The 21,881-nt window shown below is 50.4% G+C and overlaps 2 protein-coding genes across 7 annotated transcripts in view; one reads left to right on the plus strand and one right to left on the minus strand.

The window, feature by feature from the left end:
- Nucleotides 1–3,190: 3,190 nt before the first annotated feature.
- ERAL1 (Era like 12S mitochondrial rRNA chaperone 1) lies at nucleotides 3,191–9,243 on the minus strand. Of its 5 annotated transcripts, none has more exons than XM_055256792.2 (10): nucleotides 8,945–9,243; nucleotides 7,850–7,977; nucleotides 7,659–7,736; nucleotides 6,259–6,305; nucleotides 6,037–6,098; nucleotides 5,758–5,870; nucleotides 5,420–5,668; nucleotides 5,131–5,280; nucleotides 4,961–5,041; nucleotides 3,191–3,821 (listed from the first exon to the last, which is right to left on the minus strand). In XM_055256792.2, exons 1-10 carry the CDS (start codon nucleotides 9,225–9,227, stop codon nucleotides 3,699–3,701), a joined length of 1,314 nt encoding a protein of 437 aa, XP_055112767.2. In that variant the 5' UTR covers nucleotides 9,228–9,243; the 3' UTR covers nucleotides 3,191–3,698. The 5 variants fall into 5 exon arrangements, with proteins under 5 accessions (XP_055112767.2, XP_063484797.1, XP_055112768.2 ...); XM_063628727.1 differs by having other exon boundaries at nucleotides 3,191–3,675; nucleotides 7,662–7,736; nucleotides 8,945–9,227; XM_055256793.2 differs by having other exon boundaries at nucleotides 7,662–7,736; nucleotides 8,945–9,227.
- FAM222B (family with sequence similarity 222 member B) overlaps nucleotides 9,222–21,881 on the plus strand; it is a 100,655-nt gene continuing 87,995 nt past the window's right edge. Inside the window, exon 1 of one of the 2 annotated variants that reach the window (XM_055256785.2) lies at nucleotides 9,222–9,312. The gene's annotated coding sequence lies outside the window, so the exon portion shown is untranslated. Of the gene's footprint in view, nucleotides 9,313–18,789; nucleotides 18,949–21,881 lie in introns of those variants that run through there. The other variant, XM_055256784.2, reaches the window with a different exon arrangement.

Raw genomic sequence — 21,881 nt, forward strand, 5'->3', positions numbered from 1 at the left:
GGCAACTCTGTGAACTGGGGACTATTGTTATTCCTATTTACAAATAAGAACAGGGAGGGTCCCAGAGAGAAAATGGCTTGCCTGAGAGAGCCACAGCTTTGTCCATCTGTCTCCTCAGGCCAAGGTCTCTCTTCTCCCCCATATTACATTAGGCTCAGCTTGATGTAGGCTGGAACATTTATTTAGTCGTTAATTATGTGATAGAAGTACATCAGTGAGCCGGGTGTGGTGGCTCACGCCTGTAATCCCAGCACTTTGGGAGGCTGAGGTGGGCGGATCGCCTGAGCTCAGGAGTTCGACGCCAGCCTGGGCAACACAGTGAAAGCCTGTCTCTACTAAAAATACAAGAAATTAGCGGGGCGTGGCAGTGAGTGCCTGTATGTAGTCCCAGCTACTCAGGAGGCTGAGGCAGGAGAATCGCTCCAACCTGGGAGGTGGAGATTGCAGTGAGCCGAGATTGCGCTACTGTACTCCAGCCTGGGCGACAGAGCAAGACTCTGGCTCAAAAAAACCAAAAAAAACAAAAACAAAAACAAAACACAGAAGTACATCAGTGAATAAACAAGGCCCTTATGATTATTTACTTAATGTGAATAACCACACAAATCAATAAGCCCCTATCAGGGAGATTTTTTTTTTTTTTTTTTTTTTTTTTGAGACGGAGTCTTGCTCTGTCCCCCAGGCTGGAGTGCAGTGGTGCAATCTTGGCTCACTGCAAGCTCCACCTCCCGGGTTCACGCCATTCTCCTGCTTCAGCCTCCCGAGTAGCTGGGACTACAGGCGCCCGCCAACACGCCCAGCTAATTTTTTGTATTTTTAGTAGAGACGGGGTTTCACCATGTTAGCCAGGATGGTTTCGATCTCCTGACCTCATGATCCGCCCACCTCGGCCTCCAAAAGTGCTGGGATCACAGGCTTGAGCCACCGCGCCCGGCCTATCAGGGAGATTTAAATAGTCTGGGAAGACTGCAGAAGTAACACTTAGAGATGTGAAGAGGGAGGCTGGTGCGGTGGCTCACGCCTGTAATCCCAGCACTCTGGGAGCCCATGTGGGTGGATTACTTGAGCCCAGCAGTTTGAGAGCAGCCTAGACAACATGGCGAAACCCCGTCTCCACTAAAAATACAAAAATTAGCCAGGTGTGGTGGTGCACACCTGTAGTCCCAGCTACTTGGGAGGCTGAGGTGGTAGGATCACCTGAGCCCAGGGGGTCTGCAGTGAGCCGTGATGACACAACTGCACTCCAACCTGGGTGACAGAGTTAAATTGTCTCAAAAAAAAGGAAGAAAAAAAAAGAGCTCTGAAGAGGGCCTAGGAGCTAACTAGACAAGAAAGGCGGGAAGACCATGCTAAGCTGAGGGTAGGGCATGTGCCAGCGTGCTGTGGCCTCAGGAAATAGAACACCTCCACAGGACCCAGAAAAGGTTGGGTCTCTTCCTCCACTTCCATCCTGGTCTAGTCTGCCCTGCAGAGGAAGGGTATAACTGCCTTCCAGCACACAGACCAGACTGTCTAGAATAGGGAAGAGGGAAGGGCGTGTCCCCCAGCATGGGGATTCTAAACAGCAGAGGCCTTGCTTTGAGGAGCCTCTCCTCTATCCCAGAGGCAAAGAACCAAACAGCTCTAGGCTCTCACGGAAGTGCCTTGAGCTTCGAAGAGCAGATCCACAAGAGCTGGGGATTCAGTTGCTCTCAAATCTCCTAGTAGAGCAACCCCCAAAAGGACCTTGCCAGGGCAGTGCTAGGCAGAGTCTCTCTGCCTGCCTAGGTCTGGCCTCTTTGGGCTCATCATAAGCACAGGGGCAGGGGCTGGGAATAGAAATTTAGGCTAACGGGTAGTGTGAGCTCGGCTGCCAGACAGATTCTGGAGATCCAGTTGCCAGGACCCTTCCTGCCCTATATAGAGAGATTCAACTAACATTGCCCACCACCACTGCAAAACAAAAATAAAAACAAAAAAAGCCAAAACGAAAAATCTTCCACTAGGGATCTGACCAGCAATTAAATGCTGGTGGATGGGATGAGGCTGTTCTTTCTCCTTCCCAGCCCAGCAGAGATGACGAGCTTCTTGGAGATGGGAGTGAAGGGTGAATCTCAGGGTTAATGTGGTCCGTGAGAGAGTATGTGAGAAAAGGCCTTCTAGGGAAAGGGGCCAGTGACCCTTGTTTCATGGACTCTAGCAGGGCAAGGGTTAAGAGGCAGGGCCAGGAAAAGTGCCCCACCCAGGGGAGGGACTGGTATGTTAAAAGGCAAGCAGTTCGAGGAAGAGGAAGGGACAGATCCTCCCTGCATCCAAAGGCCTCCTCAGTCTGCAGTTCCAGCTCCAGGTAAGTGTACCTTCTCTGGGTCTGTCTGCCTGTCTGCTTGTTGGTCTGACCAAAGGGAACCTTCTGCATCATTACGCCATCTCTGGCTTGTTTAACACTGGCCCTGGGTCCCTATGAGATCTCAACAGACCCTAGCTCCAGTCCCCTTCCCATAACCCACCTGGGCTTTGCCTGACCACAGAATCAAGGAGATGCTGGCCTGGGAGGGAGGCGTAGAGCAGGGAGCTGTGTGTGTCCAGCCCTGACCTGTCCTGTTCTGCCCCCAGCCCTCCACAGTGCTTTTCAAGCCATGCTTCCTGTGCCCCCAGTGGGGCCCTGGCTGGGATATCATCATATACTGTAAGTTTGCGATGAGACACTACAGTATAGATGATGTACTAGTCCGGGCACCCCCAGCTCTGGAGCCTGACAAGGAGGACAGGAGAGATGCTACAAGCCCAAGAAGCTCTCTGCTCAGCCTGTCACAATCTACTGACTGCCAGGGCACTTGGGAATGGCAAGGAAACCGTTACCATTACTGAGTTTAGTAATGGTAACGGTTCTCTTGCTATACCAGAAAACGTGCCAGGAAGAGAACTCAGGACCCTGGAACAGACTACTGGAAGGGAGACTCCAGCTCAAACAAGGCAGGGGTGGGGGTGTGGGATGGGGGGTAGGAGAGGGAATAGATACATTTTCTCTTTCCTGCTGTAAAGAAATAAAGATAAGCCAGGCACAGTGACTCACGCCTGTAATCCCACCACTTTCAGAGGCCAAGGCAGGAGCATTTCTTGAGCCCAGGAGTTTGAGACCAGCCTAGGCAACATAGTGAGACTCAGTCCCTAATATTAAAAAATAAAAATAAATAAATAAAAGGAATAAAGATGAGAACCAGAATGCTTATATTTTATTAGTATCCAAGACTGGGGAGAGGGATGGGGTGGGAGAGATCAAGAATTGGGGAGCAGATGGGAGGCGCTACCTCACTCAGGAGACACGAGTTCTTATCCAAGTTCAAGGTGAAGGAAGTGAGGGCGGGAAGAGAAATCTCCCTGCTAGCAACAGCGACTCAGGGAGAAACTCTGGGCCCATAACTAGCTGTAGGCAGGGTGACATTGCTCCCACCAATGGGCCATCTTCTTAGCTACACCTTTGTAGCTGTGGTCCCAGGCAGAGGAACCACCTGGAAACTGAGCTAAGGCAGGTTCCTTCTTCCAACAGAAGACACAGCTGGGCAGGGACTGTGCAGACTCAGTAGGGCCAGGCCAGCTAGCGGCCAGTCAGTGTTCATGTCTCTCACCAGTGCCTGGAGGGTCCCCAGCCAAGGACAGATCTGGTCAGTTCCCGCCAGCAGCTTGAGCTGGAATGCCCTGGGAGGGTCAGTAGAGGGTGGTCACTTGAGGAGCTTCACAGAGAGGTGGATGTCAACATCACAGAGGAAGATGTCCATGAGGTCACGGCCTGCCTCCTGTGCTATCTGGGAGATCACGTGGCCCTTTGGACCAATCAGGAGTTTCTGAGGGTATGTGAAAGAGAAGGAAGCCAGGAATGATGGCACATGCCTGTAGTCCCAGCTACTCAGGGGGCTAAGGTGAGAAGATCCTTTGAGCACAGGAGTTTGAGTCCAGCCTGGGTAACAGTGCGACCCCTCTTTAAAAAAAAGAGAGGGTGGCCAGGCGCAGTGGCTCATGCCCGTAATCCCAGCACTTTGGAAGGCCGAGGTGGGCAGATCACCTGACGTCAGGAGTTCGAGACCAGCCTGGCCAACATGGTGAAACCCTGTCTCTACTAAACATACAAAAAATTAGCTGGGCATGGTGGCGGGCACCTGTAATCTCAGCTACTCGGGAGGCTGAGGCAGGAGAATCACTTGAACCCGGGAGGCAGAGGTTGCAGTGAGCTGAGATCGCGCCTCTGCACCCCAGCCTGAGTGACAGAGCAAGACCCTGGCTCAAAAAAAATAAAAAAATAAAAAAAAAGAGAGGGTTAGGTGTGGTGGCCCACGCATATTAATCCCAGCAGTGTCAGAGGCCAAGGTGGGTGGACTGCTTGAGCCCAGGAGTTTGAGACCAGCCTGGGCAACATGGTGAAACCCCTTCTCTACAAAAAAATTTTTTTAAATTAGCGGATGGTCAGGTGGCACTTTGAGAGGCTGAGGTGGGCGGACAATTTGAGATCAAGAGTTCGAAGCCAGCCTGGCCAACATGGTGAAACCCCGTCTCTACTAAAAATACAAAAATTAGCTGGGCTTGGTGGTGGGCACCCGTAATCCCAGCTTCTCGGGAGGCTGAGGCAGGAGAATCACTTGAGCCCGGGAGGCGGAGGTTGCAGTGAGCAGAGATCGCGCCACTGCACTCCAGCCTGGATGACAGAGTGAGACTTTGTCTCAAAATAAAATAAAAAAATCAGCTGGTCCCAGCTCCTCGAGGGGCTGAGGCGGGAGGATTGCTTGAGCGTGGGAAGCCAAGGCTGCAGTGAGCTGTGATCACACCACTGCACTCCAGCCTGGGTGACAGAGCGAGACTGTCTCAAAAAAAAGAAAAGAAGAAGAAAAAAAGAGAGAAGGACATGGTCCTGCTCTCAGGGCTCCAAGCTGGGGGAAGAACTCCTGCCTAACGTAGTCTTGATCTCTCCTCTGAGCCTAGTCTCACTTACCATATAAGATTCTTTGGGCACCAGAAGCTTCTGTTGGATAACCAGCTCCCCACCTGGTCCTTCCTCCCACACTGCCGTCTTCTGTACAGGGAGACAAATGATCAGTCAGTCATACACCTGGTTAGAGGTGTGTGTCTGGTAGAGAGCCCCCAGAACCCTTCATTCTGTACCTGCTGTACATTGTAAGGCACCTCCTGGGGCAGGTGCTCTAGGAGCTTCTCTCGGATAATGTTGGCGCAGATCTCTTCTGGTGTCTGGCTAGTGAGGACTGCACTGTGGTACTCCCAGGGCCCTGGCTGAGCCTGTGTCAGGAGGTATTGCTGTGGGAACAGAGGGAATAGATGGGCATCTTAACCCCAGCCAGGACTTTTCTCCTCAGTTTTGCTTCCAGGAGGAAATTTGAGGGCTGTCTTCATATGGTAGAAACCAAGGGCCAGGCTACGGCCAAGACTAACTGACCTTTAGTGTTTTCACATCCTCCTGGCTTAGGGCTGACAACATGAAGATCTCCTTGAAGTGGGGCCAGCCAGTCCTCTGAGGGTTTCCCACATATTGTGTGTCTGGGTCCTTAACTGCTGGGCTGGGGCAATGGGTGCCAGGGTGTGAGTGGAAGGCCTGCCTCATGTTGAGCTTTTTGCCATTGACCACACCTTCAGTGAGGGCTGCCGTGAGCTCCAGGAGAACTGACTTCTGCTTCAGACAATCCACCTGGACATGGGGGATGGGCAAAGGGTGTGTGGTCAGAGATAGGGGACTTGGAGGGAAGTAGACCCCTTCCTCAGGTGGGTAGTGCTCACCTTGTTCATGACCAGGACACTAGGGATCTGGGAGAACTTGGTCAAGCACCTGAGCAACTGGGGGCTGAGCTGGTTCCGTGTCCACTTGTCTGAGACATCCACAAGAACCACAACTGGAAGATGGCAAGGCAGGAAGAAGGAAAAGGAAATGGTCACTCTTCTTCCTTCCCTGACAAAAACTTCCATGGTATGAGCTTGGCTTTAGCCCCCCAAACTACCAAGGAATGAAAGGCCATGACCCCTGTAAACTGGGCTTAAGGTTCCCATCCTGAACCTAACCAAGATCAGCAGATTCCACGCTCTTCCATGGATCTTCCAACAAAGAGAGCTCCAGGTGGTGCCTGAGGGACAGACGTACATCAGTCAGGAAAGGTCTTATGACTAAGGCATTTCTGATGAGGGATGTCGTATGGTAAAGGGGTTTTCCAGCCCCTATAATGGAATCTTCCCACCCTCTTTCAGTACCTCCCCGCCAATCCACCCCAATTCCACTGCCATTACCTCTTCTGTTTACCAGGACTGATAATGCCAGGTGTGTCAAGTAGAATCTAAAATCAGGAAAGTGAGATACCCAGACCCCAGGAGAAAAGATTATGACTGGGAAGTGAGAGAGAGGCTACCTGTGATGTCAGGAGCCTGCCCTCCCTTCTCATTCAAACTATTATTGACTTTAGGTTTGTTTTTTGTTTTTTTCTGAGACGGAGTCTGACTCTGTCACCCAGGCTGGAGTGCAGTGGTGCCATCTCAGCTCACTGCAACCTCTGCCTCCCGGGTTCAAGCAATTCTCCTGCCTCAACCTCCTGAGTAGCTGGGATTACAGGTGTGCACCACCACACCCGGCTAATTTTTGTATTTTTTCAGTAAAGACGGGGTTTCACCATGTTGGCCAGGCTGGTCTCGAACTCCTGATCTCAAGTGATCCGCCCGCTTTGGCCTCCCAAAGTGCTGGGATTACAGACGTGAGCCACCGAGCCCAGGCTGACCTTAGGTTTTTACCATTCTTCTTTGATGGGATCTGGGAGAAAGATGATGACTGTGAATATAAGGAAGACTAGGAAGCAGTAAACAGAATGAAATCGGCTGGGCGTGGTGGCTCATGCCTGTAATCCCAGCACTTTGGGAGGCCAAGGCGGGCAGATCACCTGAGGTCAGGAGTTTGAGACTAGCCTGGCCAACATGGTGAAACCCCATCTCTACTAAAAATACAAAATTAGCCGGGCGTGGTGGTGCATGCCTGTAGTCCCAGCAACTTGGGAGGCTGAGGCAGGAGAACTGCTTAAACCCAGGAGGCGGAGGTTGTAGTGAGCTGAGATCATGCAATTGAACTCCAGCCTGGGCAACAAGAGTGAAACTCCATCTCAAAAAAAAAAAAAAAGAGAGAGAGAGAGAATGAAATCTTTCTGACTAGATGCCAGGGGAGGGCAAGGCAGAGACAGAACTGTACCATGCCTAAAGGAAGAGGAAACCCCCTTTCCTGGCCAGGCGCGGTGGCTCACACCTGTAATCCCAGCACTTTGGGATGCCGAGGCAGGCGGATCACGAGGTCAGGAGATCGAGACCATCCTGGCTAACACAGTGAGACCCCGTCTCTACTAAAAATACAAAAAATTAGCTGGGCGTGGTGGCAGGCGCCTGTAGTCCCAGCTACTCAGGAGGCTGAGGCAGGAGAATGGCGTGAACCCGGGAGGTGGAGCTTGCAGTGAGCCAAGATCTCGTCACTGCACTCCAGCCTGGGCGACAGAGCGAGACTCCATCTCAAAAAAAAAAAAAAAAAAGAAAAGAAACCCCCTTTCCTCAGATAAATGAATGTAACCATCATTTTCTTCAAGGCTGATGGTAAGTGAGACCCTCTTAGCTTCACCCTCTGTCCTGTTTCAAGGACTCCCTTTGTAGGTACCCACCACCTGGGTCTCCTTCTCTGTGATGACCCCCAGAGCTTGGCAGCGAGTGGTGTGCACCTTCTTGGAAACAGGAAACACCTGCCAGGAACAAACGAGTCTCAGTGAGGTCCCAGATCCCTCCAAGACCATCCTTGAAGGCATGGCAAGAAGTAAAAGATGTAAAGGGTAGGATGGTCAAGGGTGTAGCATACCTTTCGGCCCAGTAGCTGGTTGGAAAGTGTTGACTTCCCTGCATTCGGGGCTCCTAGGAGGACCACTCGTAGGACCCGGGGATTCTCAGGCATATCAGGGTGATGGACCAAGAGGACATCCTGCTCATCTATGTTCAAGTGGGAAGAGGTGTGAGACATAGTGGAATCTGGATTTCCTGTCAAGTGCTTGTTCCTGCCCACCCACAAAGGGAGCAGGGGTACAAAATTAGTGCACCAGGTTGAAGTCACCTAGACCTGACTTTGAGACTTTGGCCCTTAATTTACATTAATTTATAAAGTAACTCTCTGAGCCCTTTAGTTTTCTTATATGTAAAATCGAGTTGATATTAACGGTACCTACTTACTAGCTTATCTTATAATTTTTTTGATGACTAGCAATTGTGTAAAACAACTCAGCACAATGCCTGGCACTTAATACTCAATTACTGCATGTAATTATAATGTGTAGCTGTGCCTGAGAAATGTATGTACATGAAAGCAAGCTGGATTACACAAAGCCAGATATTTCCTCAGCTCTCATTCTCTCACCCTACTAAGAGTGCTATGAAGGCTCTGCAAGCTTTCCCAGTCTTTTTTTTTTTTTTTTTTTTTTTTCTGAAGGAGGGACGGGAGGAAGGGCTAGGGGTCAAGAAGGGAGAGGGCCCAGTCTTTTTATATTATCTTCTTATGACACCATTTTGCAATGACCAGTTTGTGTCCAATCTCCAATACCGGACACTGTTTGAAGAATAAAATGTGCTGTTTTCCAGGTGTAACTGTGTCTTGACAAGAAGATGAGGCCCAACATGCATTTATTGGATCAAATTTTCTTCCCATGTCGGGGTGCAGAGCCATAGTTCCACTTTGTCTGTGGCCCTTCAATCTCATGCTCTTTAGTGAGCGTCTCTGGTTGTGACCAGATCGTTTCCTTCTCCCACTCAAACTGTTATTTCCCTCCTGAAAGATTTTTCACTGCTCGTCCCTGTCAGGGCCTCAAAATCGTTTTCCACAAAATAGAATCAAAGACAGTATCCCCAGAAACCTTTCAATGCTAAAAACATGACAGTTCCGGGCAAACCGATCAGGGCTCTTTACCTCTGTGCATGGATACCGCGGGGACGCAAGAGGTCACCGAACTGTCGGGCTGAGAGAATCCGAGGAAGTGGTCCAGGGCAGAGCCCTGGCCATTACTGCGAGAAGCCGAGGCCAAGCGGGGACCAGAGAAAGCGGACCCCGCGACGCAGGACACGCACCTCCGTTGGAAGTCTAAGGGTGAGGAAAAAGGGATCACCCGCTGCCACGCGACATGAGGGCCCATCTGCCAGACCCTTAACACCGACTGAACAAGCCTAGCCCCGCGCCAGCTGGGGGCAGCCATTACGGCCGCAAGGCACTGCGGGAACCGACCAGGAGCGCTCCTACGATTGAACAGAGCGGCTGACGAACCAGCGAGTAGGAGAGAGGTAGGTCTGCCCAAATTGAAAGCCGAGACACATGGGATGTGGGCGGGAGGAGGAACTGCTCTGGAGACTGGTGGAGGCTAAGGAAGGGGGAAAATGTGTATTTAGAGTCTGTGCAAGCATGACGGTAGTTTTGGACTCCCATACACAACGTATTTTTTTCTTCTGCCAAAGTTTTGTAAAAGGCCCTTCTGGCCATGTCTCCTAAAAGACTACATTTCCCATGAGGCCAAATAGTAGAAATCGTCCTCCCATCGAGGGAGGAATGGTTGTGGGAGTGGGAGGGGGCACTGTTCCGCCTGTCCCCATAAGGGTTTTGTTGTTGTTTGTTCCTAGTCCTTTCCATCCTTTGGCCTGCAGGATCCTCTCCCAGCCTTAATTTGCCCTAGAGGTCAGCGGTGGCCCCGGGCTGTCTGCACCTTTGCTTTCTGCTAGGCTCCTGGAAGGAGTGGTCTTTGGGTCGGTGTTTGGGATGAAGAGCAGGTCTGGATTTCCCTCCTGTAAGCCTTGGCTACTGTCTACTATCTGAGGTCATTCCTTTATGGAGAAAAACCAGAGGGTTTGCAAAGGAGGAAGAAGCGGCTTAGCCACCTGAGGTCTCCTAGAACGCTCTAGCAGCCGGAGAAACTCCATTTACCTTGCTGTTTGAGGCCTTGAGCCTTCTTCATCCTTTGTAGCCTCTAAATCAAACACTTGAAACAGAGATAAACTTTGGTAGAGGGGGTTGAGGAAAGAAGGTTCTTAGAGTCAGTGCTCATTCTGTTGCCCAGGCTGGAGTGCAGTGGCATGATCATAGCTCACTGGAGCCTGAAACTCTTGGGTTCAAGCGATCTTCCAGTTTCAGCCCTCTTGAGTAGCTAGGACTACAGGCACATGCTAACATGCCTAACTATGGAGGAAGATGTATAAAGCATCTACTAGCAAGCTCTGTCCCGTGCTGGGAATACATCAATGAACAAAACAGACAGAAATCTCTATCACCACGGGACTTCAGGGACCCCATCTCTAAAATAACAACAACGACAAAAATACGACACAATACAGTATAACAACTATTTATATAGCACTTACATTGTATTAGATATTATAAGTAATCTAGAGACTTTAAGATGACTTGAAGTCATCTCTTACTACAAGAGAATCAGCAGATTTTGGTATCCATAGGATGGGAGGGTGGAAATTATGGTATCTAAATTCCCTGGGAAGACACCACTGTATATTCTGGCTATCCTCAATTTGTCTCCTCCCATTCTTTCTTTTATTTTTATTTTTTTGAGACCGGGTCTTGCTCTCTCGCCCAGACTGGAGTGCAGTGGTGCAATCATGGCTCATTGCAGCCTCGACCTCCCAGTCTCAAGCATTCCTCCCACCTCAGCCCTGCTAGTAGCTGTGACAACAGACCTGCCTAGTAATTCTTTTTTTTGTTTTTTTTTGAGACAGAGTTTTACTCTTGTTGCCCAGGCTTCAGTGCAATCACGCGATCTTGGCTCACTGCAACCTCTACCTCCCAGGTTCAAGTGATTTTCCTGCCTCAGCCTCCCGAGTAGCTGGGATCACAGGCATGCACCACCACGCCTGGCTAATTTTGTATTTTCAGTAGAGACGGGGTTTCTTCATGTTGGTTGGGCTGGTCTCGAACTCCCGACTTCAGCTGATCTGCCCACCTCAACTTCCCAAGGTGCTGGGATTACAGGCATCAGCCACCTCGCCCAGTGCTAATTTTTAAATCTTTTGCAGAGACAGAGTCTCACTATGTTGCCCAGGCTGGTTACGAACTCCTGGCCTCAAGTGATCCTCTGCCTCAGCCTCCCCAAGTGCTGAGTTACAGGCATAAGACACCATGCCTGGCCTTTCCCCAGATATTTTGTTCTTCAGTTGGTTGAATTCCTGGATGCTGAACCCTTGGATATTGAGGACCAGTATTGGGCAGGAGAGGGCTGTGGGGTTAATAGACGATTTTCTTTTCTTTTTTAAGAGGAAAATTTCATTCTTACTGAGATGGAGTCTGGCTCCCCTAGGCTGGAGTGCAATGGTTGAATCTCACTGCAACCTCCGCCTCCCAGACTCAAGCAATCCTCGCTCTTCAGCCTCCCAAGTAGCTAGGACTATAGACACGGGCCACCACACCTGGCTAATTTTTTTGGTAATTTTTTTGTACAGATGGGGTTTCACCATGTAGCCCAGGTTGGTCTTGAACTCCGCCTACTCCACCTCCCAAAGTGCTGAGATAACAGGCGTGAGTCACTGTACCTGGCCTGAACATTTTTTTTTTTTTTTTTTTTTTTTTGAGACAGAGTCTCGCTCTGTCGCCCAGGCTGGAGTGCAGTGGCGCAATCTCGGCTCACTGCAAGCTCCGCCTCCCGGGTTCACGCCATTCTCCTGCCTCAGCCTCTCCCAGTAGCTGGGACTACAGGCGCCCGCCACCACGCCCGGCTAATTTTTTTGTATTTTTAGTAGAGACGGGGTTTCACCGTGGTCTCAATCTCCTGACCTCGTGATCCGCCCGCCTCGGCCTCCCAGAGTGCTGGGATTACAAGCGTGAGCCACTGCGCCCAGCCGAACATTTTTTTTTTGAGGCGGAGTCTCGCTCTGTCGCTCAGGCTGGAGTGCAGTGGCGCGATCTCGGCTCTGCCTCCCGGGTTCATGCCATTCTCCTGCCTCAGCCTCCCGAGTAGCTGAGACTACAGGCACCCACCACCATGCCCGGCTGATTTTTTGTATTTTTAGTAGAGACGGTGTTTTACTGTGTTAGCCAGGATGGTCTTGATCTCCTGACCTCGTGATCCACCCGCCTTGGCCTCCCAAAGTGCTAGGATTACAGGCGTGAGCCACAGCGCCAGGCCACATTGTTTTTTTAATTAAAAAAAAATTTTTTTTGAGACACAGTCTCACTCTGTTGTCTGGGCTGGAGTGTAGTGGTGCAATTTTGGCGCACTGCAACCTCCACCTCCTGGGCTCAGATGATTCCCCCATTTTAGCCTCCCAGGTAGCTGGGACTACAAATGCGCCTGACCACGTCCAGCTAATTTCTGTTTTTGTTTTTTTTTTGAGACGGAGTCTCGCTCTGTCGCCCAGGCTGGATGGAGTGCAGTGGCGCAATCTCGGCTCACTGCAAGCTCTGCCTCCCGGGTTCACGCCATTCTGCTGCCTCAGCCTCTCTGAGTAGCTGGGACTACAGGCGCCCGCCACCACGCCTGGCTAATTTCTTTTTGTATTTTTAGTAGAGACGGGGTTTCACCGTGGTCTCGATCTCCTGACCTCGTGATCCGCCCGCCTCGGCCTCCCAAAGTGCTGGGATTACAAGCGTGAGCCACCGCGCCCGGCTAATTTCTGTTTTTGGTTTTTTTTTTTTTTTTTTGAGACGGAGTCTTGCTAATCGCCCAGGCTGGAGTGCAGTGGTGCGATCTCAGCTCATTGCAACCTCCACCTCCCTGGTTCAAGTGATTCTCCTGGCTCAGCCTCCTGAGTAGCTGCGATTACAGGTGCCCGCCACCACACTGGCTAATTTTTGTATTTTTAGTACAGACAGGGTTTTGCCATGTTGGCTAGGCTGGTCTTGAACTCCTGACCTCGTGATCCTCCCGCTTTGGCGTCCCAAAGTGCTGGGATTACAGGCATGAGCCACAGAGCCCGCCGGGTCATCCCCCACTTAACATGAGCTCAGTTCTGGTGGGGAATCAATGCTGCCAGGACTGGGGGTGTGGGCTGGTGGCCCAGTCTAGACTCTTGGCTCCCAGGGGATAGGGGAAAGTGGTGCCCCCTGCTGGAGACTATATGACAACAACATGTATTCCTATATTTGAACCATTGTGGGTCTTCTTTTTTTTTTTTTTTTTTTTTTTGAGACGGAGTCTTTCTCTGTCCCCCAGGCTGGAGTGCACTGGCACGATCTCGGCTCACTGCAAGCTCCACCTCTCGGGTTCACGCCATTCTCCTGCCTCAGCCTCTTGAGTAGCTGGGATTACAGGCGCCCGCCACCACGCCCAGCTAATTTTTTGTATTTTTAGTAGAGACGGGGTTTCACCGTGTTAGCCAGGATGGTCTCGATCTCCTGACCTCGTGATCCGCCCGCCTCGGCCTCCCAAAGTGCTGGGATTACAGGCTTGAGCCACCGCGCCCGGCCTGCATTGTGGGTCTTCTGAGCCATTTCCCTACTTAAATTTCTTTTTTTCTTTTTTTGAGACATAGTCTTGCTCTGTCGCCCAGGCTAGAGTGCAGTGGCCCGATCTCGGCTCACTGCAACCTCCGCTTCCCTGGTTCAAGCCATTCTCCTGCCTCAGCCTCCCAAGTAGCTGGGATTACAGGCACCCACCACCACACTGGCTAATTTTTTTATTTTTAGTAGAGACAAAGTTTCACTATCTTGGCCAGGCTGGTCTGGAACTCCTGACCTCGTGATCCACCTTCCTCAGCCTTCCAAAGTGCTACGATTACAGGTGTGAGCCACCGCGCCCGGGCCCCTACTTGAATTTCTTACCAAGGGCAGAATAGTGGATTTTTCCCCTGCCAATCATTAATTCATTATATACAATATAGTTATCCATAGGAACACCCCTACTCCCAACTCAGACCATGTGGTTGGATAAGGCTCACCCCAGGCAGGGAGCACACAACCCGGAACCAACTCAATCAGTTTATAACATTCTCTAGCCCATGATGATTGTTTTAGAGATGGGCACATAACCCAGGGAGATAAAAGGTACAAGGAGAATTTTGCTTCTTTCCCACTGGAGCTGGATGTAAGAAGACAATATCTGGAGCTGCTGCAGTCATGTTGATACCAGAAGGGGAGAGCCAACCCAGAGAAAGATGTCGTTTATTCACTCCTGAACAAAAATCTATTGAGTACTTGCTATGTGCCAGACACTGTTCTAGGGCTCAAGTCACCCACCTCAGCCTTCCAAGGTGTTGGGATTTCAGACGTGAGCCAATATGCACAGGCTCCATCTGCTTCTCTCTCCTTCATCTTCACTACACTATTTTTTCTTTCTTTCTTTTTTTTTTTTTTTGAGGCGGAGTCTCGCTCTTTCACCCAGGCGGGAGTGCAGTGGCGCTATCTGGGCTCACTGCAAGCTCCGCCTCCCGGGTTCACACCATTCTCCAGCCTCAGCCTCCCAAGTAGCTGGGACTACAGGCGCCCGCCACGGCGCCCGGCTCATTTTTTGTATTTTTAGTAGAGACAGGGTTTCACCATGTTAGCCAGAATGGTCTCGATCTCCCGACCTCGTGATCCACCCACCTCAGCCTCCCAAAGTGCTGGGATTACAGGCGTGAGCCACCGCGCCTGGCCTTGTTTTACTTTATTTAATTAATTTATTTATTTATTTTTGAGATGGAGTCCTGCTCTGTCGCCCAGGCTGGAGTGCAGTGGCACGATCTCGGCTCACTGCAACCTCCACTTCCCAGATTCAAGCAATTCTCCTGCCTTAGCCTCCGGAGTAGGTGGGATTACAGGCTTCCGCCACAATTCCTGGCTAATTTTTTGTATTTTGAGTAGAGACAGTGTTTCTCCATGTTGGCCAAACTGGCCTTGAACTCCTGACCTCGCGATCCGCCTGCCTCAGCCTCCCAAAGTGCTGGGATTATAGGCATGAACAACCACGCATGGCCCACTACACTATTTTAGTAAGAAAGATCAAGTTATACCTTGTAACTTGGGGTCACGGAAGTTTTAGATTTTTTCTTTTTCTTTTTTCTTTTTTTTTCTTTTGAGATGGAGTCTCTCTCTGTCATTCAGGCTGGAGTGCAGTGGCACTATCTCGGCTCACTGCAACCTCTACCTCCCGGGTTCAAGTGATTTTCCTGCCTCAGCCTCCCGAGTAGCTGGGATCACAGGCATGCACCACCACGCCTGGCTAATTTTGTATTTTTAGTAGAGACGGAGTTTCTCCATGTTGGTCAGGCTGGTCTCGAACTCCTGACCTCAGGTGATTTACCCACCTCGGCCTCCCAAAGGGCTGGGATTACAGGCGTCAGCCACCACACCCAGCGCTAATTTTTAAATCTTTTGCAGAGACAGAGTCTCACTATGTTGCCCAGGCTGGTCATGAACTCCTGGCCTCAAGTGATCCTCTGCCTCGGTCTCCCCAATCGCTGAGTTTACAGGCATGAGACACCATGCCTGGCCTTTCCCCAGATATTTTTGTTCTTCAGTTGGTTGGATTCCTGGATGCTGAACCCTTGGATATTGAGGACCAATATTGAGCAGGAGAGGGCTGTGGGGTTAATAGACGATTTTCTTTTTTAAGAGAAAAATTTTATTCTTACTGAGATGGAGTCTGGCTCCCCTAGGCTGGAGTGCAATGGTTGAATCTCACTGCAACCTCTACCTCCCAAACTCAAGCAATCCTCCCTCTTCAGACTCCCAAGTAGCTGGGACTACAAATGCGGGCCACCACACCCGGCTAATTTTTTGGTAATTTTTTTGTACAGATGGGGTTTCACCATGTAGCCCAGGTTGGTCTCAAACTCCGCCTACTCCACCTCCCAAAGTGCTGAGATAACAGGCGTGAGTCACTGTACCTGGCCTGAACATTTTTTTTTTTAATTAAAAAAATTTTTTTGCCGGGCACGGTGGCTCAAGCCTGTAATCCCAGCACTTTGGGAGGCCGAGGCGGGCGGATCACGAGGTCAGGAGATAGAGACCATCCTGGCTAACACCGTGAAACCCCGTCTCTACTAAAAATACAAAAAAAATTAGCCGGGCATGGTTGCGGGCGCCTGTAGTCCCAGCTACTCGGGAGGCTGAGGCAGGAGAATGGCGTGAACCCGGGAGGTGGAGCTTGCAGTGAGCCGAGATCGCGCCACTGCACTCCAGCCTGGGCGACAGAGTGAGACTCCGTCACAAAAAAAAAAAAAAAATTTTTTTTTGAGACACAGTCTCACTCAGTTGCCTAGGCTGCAGTGTAGTGTAGTCTAGGCTCACTGCAACCTCTGCCTCCTGGGTTCAAGTGATTCTCCCACCTCAGCCTCCAAAGTAGGTGGGACCACAGGTGTGCACCACCACATCCGGCTTTTTTTTTTTTTTTTTTTTGAGATGGAGTCTCGCTCTGTTGCCCAGGCTAGAGTGCAGTGGCAAGGTCTCGGCTCACTGCAACCTCCGCCTCTGGGTTCACGCCATTCTCCTGCCCCAGCCTCCTGTGTACCTGGGACTACAGGCGCCCACCACCACGCCCGGCTAATTTTTTAATTTTTTAATTTTTATTTTTTTTTTGAGACGGAGTCTCGCTCTGTCACCCAGGCTGGAGTGCAGTGGCACCATCTTGGCTCACTGCAAGCTCCCCCTCAGGGATTCACGCCATTCTCCTGCCTCAGCCTCCCAAGTAGCTGGGACTGCAGGTGCCTGCCACCATGCCCGGCTAATTTTTTATATTTTTAGTAGAGATGAGGTTTCACCGTGTTAGCCAGGATGGTCTCAATCTCCTGACCTCGTGATCTGCCCACCTCGGCCTCCCAAAGTGCTGGGATTACAGGCGTGAGCCACCGCGCCTGGCCCTATTTATTTTTTTTTAATTGAGATGGAGTCTCAGTCTGTTATCCAGGCTGGAGTGCTGTGGTGCGATCTAGGCTCATTGTAACCTCCGTTCCTGGGTTCAAGCAATTCTCCTGCCTCAGCCTCCTGAGTAGCTGGGACTACAGGTGCATGCCACCATGCCCGGATAATGTTTGTATTTTTTCAGTAGAGACAGGGTTTCACTATGTTGGCCAGGCTGGTCTCAAACTCCTGGCAAGTTATCTGCCCACCTTTACCTCCCAAAGTGCTGGGTTTACAGGCATGAGCTACTTTGCCTGGCCACTATTTTTTAAAATTTTTTTGTAGAGATGAGTCTCCCTATGTTGCCCAGGCTGGTCTCTAACTCCTGGACTCAAGCAATCCTCCCAACCCGGCCTCCCAAAATGTTGGGATTACAAGCATGAGTCACTATGCCCAGCTTTATTTTTAATTTTTTTTTTCTTTTGAGACAGAGGCTCGCTCTGTCGCCCAGGCTGGAGTGCAGTGGCGTGATCTCGGCTCACTGCAAGCTCTGCCTCCCGGGTTCACGCCATTCTCTTGCCTCAGCCTCCCGAGCAGCTGGGACTACAGGCGCCCGCCACCACGCCTGGCTAATTTTTTGTGGGGTTTCAGTGTGTTAGCCAGGATGGTCTCGATCTCCTGACCTCATGATCCACCCGCCTCGGCCTCCCAAAGTGCTGGGATTACAGGCGTGAGCCACCGCACCCAGCCTATTTTAATTTTTTTAACATTCCTCATTGAGCACTCAACTTGACGTCTTTTTTTCTTCTCTTTTTCCCCCTTACGTTCTATCTTGCGCCTTATGTGTCCAAACTCTGAAGAGAGGAGACCAGCGCTGGAGTTGAGAGAGAAAAAAGAGCCATAGTGATGAGGAGATAGTTTAGTCCTGTACCTCCTCTTCCCTTTGGTTGCTGTTCATTGCCTGCTGCTTTCAAGTCTGTTTTGTTGAATTCTCAGGACTCGATTGAGCTTAGTCTCTTGTCAGGCTATGCCAAAGCAGCACAGTAGTCTAGGGACTGACAGTTGGGCCTCACTGGACTAAAGGTCTGGTTTTCTTTTACCAGTTTGAAAAAGGGCCAGGCTCACAGTGAGAGCTGGAAAGTAGGGGACTATTTGCCTGCAAATTCCTCAATAGCACACACGTGATGCCTAGAACATTTCTGTCCAATAAACAGCATGTGCTTGATAAACGTACTGAACTTAGTGGTGTCCCCAGTGCATTCTAGGCGAGGTAACCTCCTTGACAAGGTCCCCAGGACTTCATTGCATCTCCTAGCCAGTAGTGTATTCTAGGATGGCAAAGCTGCCTTTACATAATTACCCCCGATACCTTCTAGACACGATCATCTTCTTGAAAGAGACTCAAATTTGACCAGGCGTGGTGGCTCATGCCTGTAATCCCAGCACTTTGGGAGGCCAGGGCGGGCGGATCATCTGAGGTCAGGAGTTCGAGACCAGCCTGGCCAACATGGTGAAACCCCGTCTCTACTAAAAATACAAAATTAGCTGGGCGTGGTGGCGCATGCCTGTAATCTAAACTACTCGGGAGGCTGAGGCAGGAGAATCGCGTGAACCCGGGAGGCGGAGGTTACTTTGAGCCGAGATCACGCCATTGCACTCCAACCTGGACAACAAGAGCGAAACTTCGTCTCAGAAAAAAAAAAAAAAAGACCCAAATTTATCATCAGTGGTCACCTCAGAGCACTTGAATTCAGGCCTTTCAGTGCAAGTAGGATGCAGAATTCTGGAAGAGCCAGTAAGTCTGTGGCTCCTTGGGGAAGCGTGATCCAAGAGTTTAGTAACCTAGATACGGTACTCCAGAGGCGTACCCTGAGGCAGCCGCCAAATTCTCTAAGCCTCAGAATTCTTCAAGGCCAGCTCCCATGCCCACTAGAGACCCAGGGGTCCAGACCATCAGGCACTAAGGAAGACGCCCCCGGCAGCGGCTGCGCAGGCGCATGCGGCCCGAAAGGGCCCAGGCGCTGCACGCTGCGCAGGCGCAGGAGCGGCTCCGGCTAGTCCCGACAGCTGCGCCGGTGACTGAGGGGCTGGGCAGTGGAGAAGTGGTGGCGGCGGGCGGCGGGCGGCAAAGGAGCAGCCATGAGGGCCGGGCCCAGTCACCGACCGTGAGTAGTGGTGGAGGGGGAGTGGACAACGCGTGGGAAGAGGGTAACTTGGCGGAAGGATATATGACTTTGTGGAGTGGGCTCTGACTGTGGGAGACGGAAGGGCGTGGGGGAGGTACAGTTTGAGGTGATGATGGGAGAATTTGGGGTACGGGTGGCCAGGTCGCCGGCCGCAGAGCTGGACAGCTTGGTGGAGGGGGAAGGGGTTGCGTGCTGTGGAGTGAAGCAGCCCAATTGTATCATCCCTTCCTCCAAGAGCTTTTGGTCGCCTCTCCTTTTCCGCTTCTTTCAGAGAATGATCGCGGGGGGAGGGTGGTGGAGGATGAAAGCTCTGCTGGAGCTGAAGAAGCCACCTCTGAACCAGGCAGGGGAAGGGTCGGTCTCCCGGAGTAATAGGCTGCTCTGGGTAGAGGATGGGAGTCGGGAGCCCTCTTTTGAAAGCTGGGAGGGATCTAGGGAAAAGAGCTAGGGGCTTAGAGTCAGGCAGGTTCGAAAGGAAGTCCACCATTGATAAAGCTGTTAGGTAACCTTGGGCAGGTCCCACTTAACCTTTGTGAACACCAGGAAGATGTCATGCTTCAAACGGGCTATTGCAAGCATCACCTATGTAATTGAGATTGTTTATGCAAATTGTGAATTGTAAGTACTATGTTGATGTTAATGTATCACCAACAATATTACTGGAATTTAGACCTTACCGTTGTTAATGGAATGACTGATTTCTCTGTTAAGGTAAGAAGCATATTGTTTGTAAAACCTCAGTAGACACATATGTGCTTTCTGTATGGGCACAGCAGATCATGTGCAGAACTACCAGTTCTGTAATGTGATAAATTAGCCATCAGACTTCTGTAGGAAAAATACCGTACTCCGGCGTTTTTACAAACGGTTTGCAGCTCCTCACCCAAAAGGATGGAGGGCCAATCTGTTAAAATACTTTCTGAACATAGCTAACTCATGTTGCCATGTAACACAGTTGGCACTAATGTGCTTTAAAGAGTTGAGAAAAGGCCGGGTGCAGTGGCTCATGCCTGGAATCCCAGCACTTTGGGAGGCCGAGGCGGGCGGATCATGAGATCAGAAGTTGGAGACCAGCCTGGCCAACATAGTGAAATCTCATCTCTACTAAAAATACAAAAAATCAGCCGGGTGTGGTGACGGGCGCCTTTAATCCTAGCTACTTGGGAAGCTGAGGCAGGGGAATCAGTCGAACCCGGGAGGCGGAGGTTGCAGCGAGCCGAGATAGCACTATTGCACTCCAGTTCGGGCGACAGTACAAGACGTCCTCTGGAAAAAAAAAAAAAAAAAAAAAAAGAGTTGAGAAAACTAGTTTGGGACAAGCTGGGAGGGCTGCCCGGTGAGGGATGTGAAAATATAATTTGTTTATTACATTTTATTTTATTTTTGAGACGGAGTCTCGCTCTGTCGCCAGGCTGGAGTGCATGGCATCATCTCGGCTCACAGCAACCTCCGCCTCCCGGGTGCAAGCGATTCTCCTGCCTCAGCCTCCCGAGTAGCTGGGATTACAGATGCCCACCACCACGCCTGGCTAATTTTTGTGTTCTTAGTAGAGACAGGGCTTCATCATATTGGCCAGGCTGGTCTTGAACTCCTGACTTCAAGTGATCCGCCCACCTCAGCCTCTCAGAGTGCCGGGATTACAGGCTTGAGCCACCGTGCCTGGCTATTTTATCTTCATTTTTATTTTATTTTATTATAATTTTTTTTGAGGTAGGGAAAGGAGTCTTGCTCTGTCGCCCAGGCTGGAGTGCAGTGGTGTGAACTTGGCTCACTGCAACCTCCGCCTCCTGAGTTCAAGCAATTCTTCTGCCTCAGCCTCCCTAGTACCTGGGATTATAGGCACGTGCCACCATACCTGGCTAATTTTTGTATTTATTTTAGTACAGTAGGGGTTTCTCCATTGCTGGCCAGGCTGGTCTCGAACTTCTGACCTCAGGTGATCCGCCCACCCCAGCCTCCCAAAGTGCTGGGATTACAGGCGTGAACCACCGTGCCTGGCCCATTTTATTATTTTTAAATTATAAAAAGTTTTCCTTTGCTAAGGAGTCTGGCTGCTCCGGGGACCTGTCGCTGTTTTGGAGGTCAGATATGCATAAGGCAGCCCTCTAGCTCTGCTTTTTGTTACCCTGCTTGTCAGTAGGATCTCCCAGGTGGAATATCTCAGAAGAGCCCAAGAGGTGTCTTGGTTTTCCTGAGAGGCTGAAGAAACACTCCTGAGACGTGTTTTTTAATGTAGACAAAGCAGAGGACAGTCAATCTATGTGTTTATGGAAAGAGAAAATGGGTTCTTTTTATATTGTTTATTTTGTTTTGACACAGAGTCTTGCTCTGTCGCCCAGGCTAGAGTGCGGTAGTGCAATCTCGGCTCATTGCAACCTCCACCTCCCAGGTTCAAGCGATTCTCCTGGCTCAGCCTCCAAGTAGTTGCGATTACAGACACCCACCACCATGCCTGGCTAGTTTTTGTATTTTTAGTAGAGATGGGGTTTCGCCATTTTGGTCAGGCTGGTCTCGAACTCCTGACCTCAGGTGATGCTCTTGTCTCGGCCTCCCAAAGTGCTGGGATCACAGGCGTAAGCCACCAAGCCCAATGAGAAAATGGTTTCTAAAGTAGAGATGCAGACTCCTTTTAAAAGGACATAGATGCTTCAGCTTTGCTGACTGAGAATTGAGACCTTAAACTGTCAAGGCGTTTTGGCAATTGATGAGTGATTTGTCTTTTACCTGAGTAAAGGTAGGGAGGGGCTATACTAGGTTCTTGAAGATTCACAAATAAGGGGAGTGAATTTATAGGAATGGGAAAAATGAACCTGGTTGTTTTTAACTTCTCTGTCTGGTAAAATGTGTTTCACTTTTCTTTCCTGGAAATGCACAGTGATGAATAATTTTAACCTTTTTACTTTAGTTCCATG

The sequence above is a fragment of the Symphalangus syndactylus genome, chromosome 20 (genome assembly GCF_028878055.3).
Source record: "Symphalangus syndactylus isolate Jambi chromosome 20, NHGRI_mSymSyn1-v2.1_pri, whole genome shotgun sequence".
Classification (NCBI taxonomy): Eukaryota; Metazoa; Chordata; class Mammalia; order Primates; family Hylobatidae; genus Symphalangus; species Symphalangus syndactylus.